The following is a 10,759-nucleotide window of genomic DNA, read 5'->3' on the forward strand; positions in this document are numbered from 1 at the left end:
TTTTTTCTTTTTTTTTTGTGCAGTAGCAGCAGTTGTTGTATTTTTAATATCTGTCATGTATACATCTGAACTTTCAACTTAATTTGACGGTATTTTACAGAAATTAATAGACCATCTACGAGTACAAGCTCATAGCTCTATTTATTCATGTGCAATGTCGGCACCTGTTGCCCAGCAAATCATCAGTGTGATGAAGATACTCATGGGGGAAGACGGCACTACTGAAGGTAAGGATTGTCAGGCCAGGAAGTTCGGATCTTGTGCCTCTTGGGCTGAATTGCTGACCAAGTATTGTTGTATCGTCTGATACAGATCGTTTTCTGCTGCTGTATACATGCTGTATAATTACATTTCTATATGGCATAATTTCATTTGTATGAAATCACATTTATGCACATATAAATGGACGGATCCAACCCCGATATAATCCCAAAATATGTTGCAAGGCTGTCCAGGACAGTGACGCCTTTGATGGAAGATAAAGTTTATTATTGCAAGGTTGTGTGGAAAACCATTCAGTTTGTAGGAAGATGTCAAATTTTATGCCCTTTCCATGTCTTTCTTTCTTTCTTGTGGTAACATGTAATCTTTGTTTTGTTGCAGGACAGAAGAGGATTACTCAGCTGAAGTGGAACACTCGTTATTTCCGCAGGAGGTTACAGGAGATGGGCTTTATTATCTATGGAAATAAGGACTCCCCAGTTGTGCCTTTACTGTTGTTTTTACCGGGCAAAGTCGTGTAAGTGGAACGCAAAACAGCCTGTGGGGTGTAGGTTTGCTGCTGCTGTTGTGGACAATTTTGTCTTGAAATGGGCTACTCAGGCATTCTCTATGCTATAATTTCACATTAGGTTTATATACACCTTACAACGATGTCATTCGTCTCTTGGTGGCCGAATAAAGTATCTAGATATATTTGTGTAAATGGTTTATGATGTATATGTGTGTAGTGCCACCCTGTAGCCCAGTGTCCGTTGTATTCTTGCAGAGCCTTCAGTCGGATCGCCCTGGAGAGAGGCTTAGGCATCGTGATTGTCGCATTCCCCGCGGTCCCCTTGTCGGAGTCCAGGGCCCGCTTCTGCCTGTCCTCCACCCACGACAAGGAGTCTCTAGACAGGGTAAGAGAGCTGTCATGTCATTTGGTTAACTTAGAATGGTACCTAATCAAAACACCTGTTTGGGACGTCAGTATCTCTATTGTTTGGTAACTTTTCCAGTTTGAAGTTTTACCTGCATTCCATTAGGGATCGATCTTGTGCCATCATAACATTAATAATTGACCCTGCTTTACCAGCATTCTAATAGGGGTAGATCTTGTTTTACTGGCATTCTAATAAGAATAGATCTTGTTTTACCAGCCTTCAAATAAGGATAGAGCTTGTTTTACCGACATTCCAATAGGGAAATTACTTGTTTTACCGGCATTCCGCTAGGGATAGATCTTGTTTTACCGGCATTAGAGTAGAGATAGGTGTTTTACCACCATTTTAGTAGAGATAGATCTTGTTTTACCAATATTCCAGGAGAGAGAGAGATCACGATGTGACCTGGAATTTTAAGGCACATTTATTCTCAGGTTGTTACATGAAAAGTGTATCTGTTGTACAGAACGTTTGTACATGTGTAATCCTTCTATGTTGTCCTTACAGGCACTCAAAATTATAGATGAAATGGGTGATCAGTTGAAAGTCAAATACTCTCAAAGGCCATTGAAGCCTCTAACGATGGAAAAGAAGGAAGAGTTGGAAGATGGAGAAGAGAGTATAGAAAAAGCGGGTACTTTGAGAAGGTAGATGTCTACAACAACAACAACAGAGAAAACGGCGTGAGAATATTCCCACAATATCTCTTGCGCAGATTACTTCACTTTGACACTGACTTGTAGTATTCTGTAGAAGAGATTAACAAACGTGATTTATAATGAATACTTCTGACTTCAATAAATCGATACGTGGCATGAATGACCATCATAATTCAACTCTCAAGGCAGAGGGACTAGTTACACTAGACTTAGGAGAAAGGTGCCACAGAAAACCAAAGAATTCTACACACTTGCTTGTAAAACAAATCCCAAAATCTTTGTCCCGTTATTTAACGGAATTTATACCAGCGTTTCTCACTACGTACACATGCATATGGACAATAATACTGACAGCTCGGATTAAATGTTTACAGACATATCACAGCCTACAAAGTATCTTGCTGACATGCGATAGTAGAAGGATCAAGTCAGTGTACCTACCCTTAGTTCTAAAACATTGGAACACAAATGTGATTTTTAACAGTGCTAAACGATGATCTATGAAGTGTAACTTTTATGGCAGAAGTTGTTACAAAAAAAAAAAACATAAACATGAAAACAAATACCTAGTGCACCTATGTGAACTTATTTCCTCTTTCGTTTTCCAGGTCGCTAGCATTGACAGGCAACCGCATAGGACAAGAGGCGATGGGTTAGGTAATTTTCCTTGTTGAGACTGGTGCATTTTATTGTATTGACACTAGAAGCGGATTTAGGGTGGCCAACAAGACAGAGGGACTAGTAACTCTAGACTTAGGAGAAAGGTGCCACAGAAAACCAAAGAATTCTACATCCTGAGAAATGTTGGCAAATTCCATCAAAATATCGGACCTAGTGGGTTGGCCTAGAAGAACGACGGTTTTCCAGTCCTTTATGGGAACGGCTGTATATACCAATTATTTGTCTACGTTATCTGGACGCATCCGTAAACACGGGCCTCGACCGACATAGAACAACTTTTCAAGTGTGAATAGTACCAGTTTTGTTTTCTTGTTCGATGAACAGCAGTGCTTTTGGAATCGAAATGGAACTTTTAACTTAGTTTGGATGAACTCCTTACGAGTGGATGTTCGTGTCTTGGTCTTTTCTCAATGTCACCTAATCCACTTCTGTACAAAAGAAAAGAAATACTCGGATCGCTTGACTTCCCTTTTCCACGTGCTCATGCTGTTCTTGTTCTTATACTGTCCATGTATATAGGACAACTTTGGGGGAGGAGATTTTCCTCTTTTGACGAAGACATAGATTGGTATGGTAAAGAAGACAAGCGGTTGTACTTACAGAAGTTCTTCCCTTTGTGGATGTGGTTAACCTTTCCTCAAATGATCTGAACCACCAGTATCTCGTTCTTTTTATAAATTATTGCGTAGCGTGAAAACTTCTCACGAGGTGGTTATAATAAGCAGCAATCCCCTTGCACGTTCCGGATTACGCATGAGGTAGAATTGTCTGCCCTGTATATACGTATGTGTGGGGGAAAGTCTTATGTTCGTAGCCATTGCACACATGTTAGTGCTTGTATATAAGTGTGTGTAGGTCTTATGGGAAGGAAAACTTGTATGCGTGTGCTTTAGGCTATAGTAGTTGACAGCGTATATGGTTGAGTGAGCTTTGTGGTCATACTGCGTCTGTGTTAGTCTGCAGACTGAGCACGCGTTGTCTCAGACAAGTCGTAGGCCAGGCTGGACTCGCATTAATCCTCTCCATTACAATTACAGGCAGTCCAAAACAGTCTCAGATCAACGATTTGTGTGTGTGTGTGTGTGTGTGTGTATATATATATATATATATATATATATATATATATATATATATCCCACTTCACTGTAAAAGACTGTAAAAGAGTGTAAATGTGTTAGTTATGGTGTGCGCAAGAAGAAAATGAAAGTTTGTGCTGATATTTCAAAATACTGTAGCTTGTACGTAAAAAAAAAAATACTCTGCAGTAAAAATTGTTTGTATATAAAGATCCCACCTGTCAAAATTGTGTTAGTTACTGGTTTTATTATCTGAACAGCACGGGAAAAATAATTTTGGACTTTGGCGTGGTTCTGGTTTTCTTGACTATCATGTGAACAGAGGTTGCCTGTCCGAGCCAGCTGAAGCCACTCTACGCAGATTTTGCTGCACCCTGGCACAGAGTGATACAAAGTTTGGTCTCTACAAATTTTAAGACAGACATCTCGGCTGGCCACTGTGGTAATTATATACACGTAGATGTCAGGATTGTGAAAGTATCCTCGATGGCGTATATGTCTAAATCTAGAGGATAAGGTGACTATGACTTTGCACTAGTATGTCTGTACTTATTTCAAAGGTAAACACAGGCTGCTTTCGACAGATTGGTTTCAATCTGTTTACCCAGTAATACGTCACACTTCCTGTGTAGTTGTCGTGGTGAACAGACAATTTTTGTGAAATTGTTCTCGAAAGCAGTGATGTAGTACGTAACCATTACAGCGTCAGACTTCACCTGACTTGACATCCTTAGGTGGATTAGGGTAAAGTTGCTCCGTGTAGGAGGTGATTGGTGAATGGAATTGGCACGGGCACGGTGCAGTACTTCATTTCTTCTCGTACATGATATAGGGATAACTTCAGTATTTATGTCGTACTTTAATGACTCAGAGCTCCGTGTGTGTTGTTTTCGTGGATGTGTTCCTAAGGCATCAAATTTTCGCAATTCAAACTTTGCTGACTTGCATTTGAACACGCGAGTGTGGTAAATGTTAAGTAATCCTCAAGTGAAATCCAATCGAGAGTATCGCGAGTCTCAGAAAATGATCTTAAATGCTTTTAAGTTAAATGAAGATATTTCTTTTGCAGTTTCCTACAAGGAATCGAGGACTTATATCGACGTATATATATATAGCCAATTTATATATCGGTGTGTATGTTTATACATTGTATGCTCTCAGTATTCAAGAATTTCCCAGCTGAATCAGTCTCTTAAATTATGTAAATGACATTTTTTTTAATTTAAGGTTTTCGTTATTTTGTTCGTTCTTTTAGACGTCTATCGGTTGATTTTTTTGTTGTGTAAAATTGTTAATGTTGTTGGCAATGTTTGCAATAAATGTACATACATGAATTCTTCGGTACAAGAACAATATTGTGTTGTCTTAGTTCCTAACCATAAAACATTCATTTTGAGTGGAGTTCAACACATGGCTGACAAGCCCATATTTCAAACATTTTCCACTCGTTGTTTGTTCAGCATTAGTTGTACTTCAATGGATTCTGGAAACGTCATGCCCTTTGCATTTGACCGTGAGGACACGGTCATGTCTTAAGCCAGATGATGTCTGTTCAAACCTTCCTTCTCATCTTTAGGAATTAATATTTGGGGTTTAACGTCGTACTTAACAAATTTTCAGTCATGATGACGAGGAGTCATTGGGTATGCCTACATACACTGCGTCTTCTTGTGGCAGGGCAAGGCCGCCAAAGTGCTAAGGTATCATGCCGAAGACCCAGTTACATTATACTCACACCGGGTCAACCAGTCCTGTTTCCTCCCTTTCCTTACTTCTCAGTGCTGAGCGCCAAGCGACGCAGCAGCAATTACCATTTTTGAAGTCTTTTTGGCATGGCTCGACCAGGGTTTGATCCCTGATCTCCAGACTTCGAAGCCGAACCTCTTGTACCATTAGGTCACCGAAGCTGTCCCGCCTTTTAGGAAACATTTTGTCCGTTTACCCTCCCTAACTATGCATTCCCATCGACAGGAATTGCAACATGAATTAATTCTTGCTTATTTTGTGTTGTTTATCACACGACCAGTTTCCCTCCTTTCGAAGTATTTTCCTTTTATATTTCGTGTTCGGGCTATAACTCCAACTGTTTTGTGTTGGAGTTTTAATTTTTGGTGGTTATCTTCATACACACATGATGATGTGTCGCGACTAACATTTGTCAATTCATTTCAGAGGTTGTCATGGTTATTGTAAAAGCTGCTGCAAAGCACCTTAGAATTTCACACCCAAGCTGGGGATAATGATAAATGAATCGATCGATCAAATCAGTCAAATTCCCATGATGATCCAATGGCCACCGATGAATGAATTAAAGAACAAGTTCAATTGAAGTTCAAATATATATTGAAGGAGACATTAAATCTTCTTACAAAGTGATATAGGTGCAGCAGTGCTATGAGATGAATGGCTTAGTTAACCCACAGTTCAGCCATGGGGAGATAGCACATAGAAATTCAGGTATGCTTGTTTAAGGTATATACAATTGCATACTACTGTAATTCCGTATACATGTAAATGTGGTACTGTACATACAGTATTATATATATCCCAGGTAAAGTCCAACATAGTATAAACAATGTAAGCACCTTTATTGTTATTCCGAGGTGTTAACGGGAAGCCATTCTGATTCTATCTGACAAATAGGGTGGTGGGGGGAGATAAATTTGTAATGGCGTTTCCCCATCCAAGTTGAATGATGCACGCCAATAACGGAACGCTGAATAAATTATTTTCCCAAGAGAACTAAGCCTTTACACAGCTGTCGTAAAGAACACCGATGGTATAAGGATACACGCGTGGACAGTAAAGAGGGGGAATGTTAACACACTGAGTCCACAGAAGATGCTAGGCTTTGACCCTTGACAATTTACGCATGTTCAAACAACGATAGATAACATTTCAAGACATGCTTGGGTACACCGTTAAGTACACATGTTAGGTGTTAGAATCTGTAGCAGCGAGTGAAAAAATTGGCAACAGCCTGAAAAACTTTGTTGTGATTTCTCACCGGTTTTAAAACTGTCTTCTGACGGGTTCATAAGACCCACACGAGTTAATTCTGCGTAAAATACGCGCCTGGCGTCAATATGACGTCTACAACGAAAAAGAACATGCGCAACAGTATGTTCTACAAAACATTCCTCACAATGATCCGTGTCATGGAGATTGATTTTATGCAAATAGCTGTTTGTTTTAATGTGACAAGACAAGAGTCTAAATACGAGTATTTCGTCACAGCGACAGTTGAGAGAGAGATTGTAGCTTACAGAGATTTGAGGGTTGTGAGAGTAAAAGAATCTTCCTGTAACAGAGTTATCCCATTCATTTTGCCATACTTGTATAAATTTCGGTTTGACATAACTAATAGCTTCTTGTACAGACAACGGGATGGTGTGGGATATATTGAGTAGATCAAGGGCCTTTTTGGCCAGTTTTTAGGCCAACTCATTTCCGTCAACACCAATGTGGGCCTGCACCCATTCAAACGCCACAGATACACCTTGATAGCCCAATATAGTACAGATATACAGTATTTCATACACAAGCGCTGCCGACTTATTCCAAATAAAGTTACCAAGTGCCTGTAAAGAACTTAAGGAGTCTGTGAAAATAACAGCCCTAATCGGTCTTAACTCGAGTAGATAGTTAAGAGCTCTCAAGATTGCGGTAAGCTCTGCCGTGAACACGGAAACATAACCTGACAAGCGGAAAGATTTTTCATACCTTATTTCTGGAATACACACTGATACGCCCACTTTGGTAATGTCGGGGCATTTGGAAGCGTCGGTAAATATTTGTAAGTACTCGTTCCAGTTTGATTTAATATAGTCCTTGACACAACAACGATACATTACTGCATCTGACAAATATACATCTCGGCCAGTATTTATAGATGTGCAAGATATGTCACGTGACAGCGGTCAACCAATCAACGTTTGGTGCAATCATGATGAACTTGGCAACGCAAGAACTACTTATATAAACAATGACAAATTCTAGGAATATGGGAAGACACAGGGTGAATCTTCCTGCGGTGCAAAGGGACTTTCTTTACTAGGATCAAAGTACCCTGATAACATAGGGTTGCACCTTTTGTTTGGCTTCACATTTCCACTCCATAGTACATCAATCCATAGCCACAGAACAGCGTAGTGATATCGAATACTCCGATCGTCTAATGACACTTCAATAATTAATACAAGATTAAAACAGTAACTATGGTTAGTTAATAATATACACACACAGTCAAAACGCTATTTCAGTGCTGTTGTACACATGTAATAAATCTACTTTGATAGGAAGCACTTGATGACCTGTTTGAATGTTCCCGCTACCCAAAAGACCGCGCAACTTCCAAAAATGGTGTTCCTACGCAAAGTTAGTACCTAGCTTTATCTGCATGAAATACAATGAAATATGCTCAGACAATAACAACCAAAATTACATTGTGTTATCGAGCATAAACAAGAAGATTAAAAGTCAGTAAAATGTCAGTAGATGGCTGAAATACTTTACAAGTCTAGTCACATAACAAGCAGGGTTGGCGAAGGAAAACATGGCTGCCGAAACATTTACAAAAGGTCTTATATGGATTACTGGTACACAGAGGCAAATGCATGGGTTAATACGTGTGTCACAGCATTATGTGGATTCCAGGTAAGTTCAGTAAGTTATACGGTAAATTCCTTGCCGATATAGGAGGCTATACCCTGCAGCAAAAGGTAAGGAAAAGAACATCTTAATAAACACATCTTCAGTACAGGTGATGTCAACATTGGCAGTGAAATAGCTATGCCTGCATGCATTTAGGTACATTCGTGGTTCACAACAGCAATATAAAAATACATTTCACCATCCCATCCCAACCTAGAATTATACTTTACATTATCATATTGCCAGTTTCCCTGATATATACACTATATAAATAGATCTGATTTCGTGTCCGGTATACTACTACAACTGTTTTCAGCGTAAAGTTTTCATTTTTGGTGGATATATACACACACATACGAGGATGTGTCGCAATTCTCATTTATCCATTTGCGCGGTTGCCATTTCCGATGTATACTATATCAACAGATATGATTTCTTGTCCGAGCTATAACGTAAACTGTTTTCCACAATGAGTTTTAATTTTTGATGGATGTCCATTTGCGCGGTTGTCATGGCAACCACATACCTATCAACACCCAGGAAGATTCGCCTCAGCGACTATACTCGCCGCAATGCGGCTGGTATTCTTTTAAACATTTCGAACAAATGCATTTGTTGGGGCGTATGTTGTCTTCACCTGAACTCTTGTTACGATTGGCAATTCGAAGGTTTTTCCATATCACGCTGCGTTTGGTTCCCTCCCGGGATCTCACTGGCTCGTCCCGGTCTCTGCCATATTTTCTTTCGAGATCTGTCTGTAGTTTTCTATACAATGTACACGTTACAAATGCACCAGTGAGTAAGGTACGGGTGAGGGTCTCGGCCATGCTTGGCAACAGTGATGGATATTCTCTTAGACTTGCACTGATAACCAGAATACATCTTGCATCATCTACATCTGTGTTGGCCTTTTCTGAAATACAACTGGCGACGAGGATGGACTTCGCCCACCTCTAGTACATTATTGGGATCATGGCGACAGCAGATTTTTCAGCGCCGGTGACTTCCTGCCCACACCAGGAAGACCATGCATGCCGTGGGTCCAGTGGAGGCGTTTGTTCGAAAACTACATGCTCGCTGCAGGTCTACAAGACGCATCAGTGGACCGCAAACGCGCTATATTGCTGCACTGCATAAGGAGTCGAGGGATAGCGGGTATTTTACACCCTTCCGGACGTTAACCCCGAAAAAATAGGTCTCAACCTGTTGTCAACGTGGCTGCTGAGCGCCATCGTTTCCGTCTGAGAGATCGTCAGCCCGGTGAGTCCGTCGATACATATATTTCGGCGTTACGTGAGCTGATTGTCACATGTGAATTTGGTAATATGGGAGATGAGATGATACGCGATCAACTGCTGGAGAAAAACTACGTGTGCTCTTACCAGGGAACGTCTTCTCATGGAGCCGGGCTTTACACTTAATCACACCATTGAGCTCGCCCGTCGTGTTGAAACTGCTGTCAAAGAGGCACAGACTTTCGGGGCGGATTCAAGATCGCCAAACTCGTTAAAAGTGTCAAAGTCCAGCCCCGTCCAGGTGGAAAGAAACAAAGGAAACGTGGACAATCAGGACAGAAAGAAACAGTGCTACAGATGTGGATCTTCTAGCCATCTTGCCAATGATAAAGACAGCCCAGCCAGAGGTAACACGTGTGCTATTTGTCAGAAAATCGCCCATTACCCTACAGTCTGTCGAAGTAAAACAGTAGGCCTACACGTTGTACAAGAAGTTGACTGTGACGACAGCCCGTTCGATGTGTTAGGCGTGCGGAAATCTGCACCTGTCAAAAAATAAATTACGTGTGACATGCAAGTAAATAATGTCAGTATGACTGTGGTAGTTGACTCTGCTTCTGATTGTTCATTGATGAAAAACTCTACTCAAAGTACTTTCTGCATGATGTTTTAAAACCATGCAAAGAACCATTCGGATCCTACACCTCAGACAACATTGAAATTGTTTTTTGTGTTTTGAATGTAATGTTCACTACCAAGGAGAATGTGCTACTGCTCTCTGATATGTTGTTAAACAAGGTTCTACATTCCTGGGTAAAGATTTAACTTAGGCGTTAACATTCAGGGTAAAACACAAACCACGCGTACTCAGTCAGCTGATCAAAGCGCAGAAAGTAGGTCAAGTGATGTAACACATACTCCATACACGGCCAGTAACAAAAATTCCCTCTGCCACAGACTGTACAATACCGTCTGAATTTCCAGAAGTATTTACATATGGTCTAGTTCTGATTTCAGGGTACACAAAATACATTTGAAACCAAACGCGACCCCTGTACAACAAAAGTTGCGACCACTTCCATTCAATGTTAGAGCTAAGGTAGCGAAAGAGTTAAAACGTCTTGAACAGCAGGACGTTATTGAGCGAGTAGAGGCTTCCGAATAATGCAGTACGCGTGTGTGTCAACTTGCGGAAATTAAATAAGTCGATAATGGTTGAAAAATACCAAGTACCGAATATCGATGAGTTACTCAGTGGGTTACATTGAGTGAAAGTTTTCTCAAGGCTTGATATCAGGGCAGCTTATCACCAA

The 10,759-nt window shown here is 40.5% G+C and overlaps 1 protein-coding gene across 4 annotated transcripts in view; it reads left to right on the forward strand.

The window, feature by feature from the left end:
- LOC135467640 (serine palmitoyltransferase 2-like) overlaps positions 1–3,558 on the forward strand; it is a 38,892-nt gene extending 35,334 nt beyond the window's left edge. For 3 of the 4 annotated variants that reach the window (XM_064745428.1, XM_064745427.1, XM_064745429.1), the window contains 5 exons: positions 101–227; positions 604–739; positions 989–1,118; positions 1,650–1,789; positions 2,410–3,558. In XM_064745428.1, the coding sequence (XP_064601498.1) occupies positions 101–227; positions 604–739; positions 989–1,118; positions 1,650–1,789; positions 2,410–2,458 (582 nt within the window). In that variant the 3' untranslated portion in view covers positions 2,459–3,558. Of the gene's footprint in view, positions 1–100; positions 228–603; positions 740–988; positions 1,119–1,649; positions 1,826–2,409 lie in introns of all 4 variants that reach the window. The other variant, XM_064745430.1, reaches the window with a different exon arrangement.
- The last annotated feature ends 7,201 nt before the right edge of the window (positions 3,559–10,759 follow it).

This window comes from Liolophura sinensis, chromosome 6 (assembly GCF_032854445.1).
Source record: "Liolophura sinensis isolate JHLJ2023 chromosome 6, CUHK_Ljap_v2, whole genome shotgun sequence".
NCBI classification, from domain to species: Eukaryota; Metazoa; Mollusca; class Polyplacophora; order Chitonida; family Chitonidae; genus Liolophura; species Liolophura sinensis.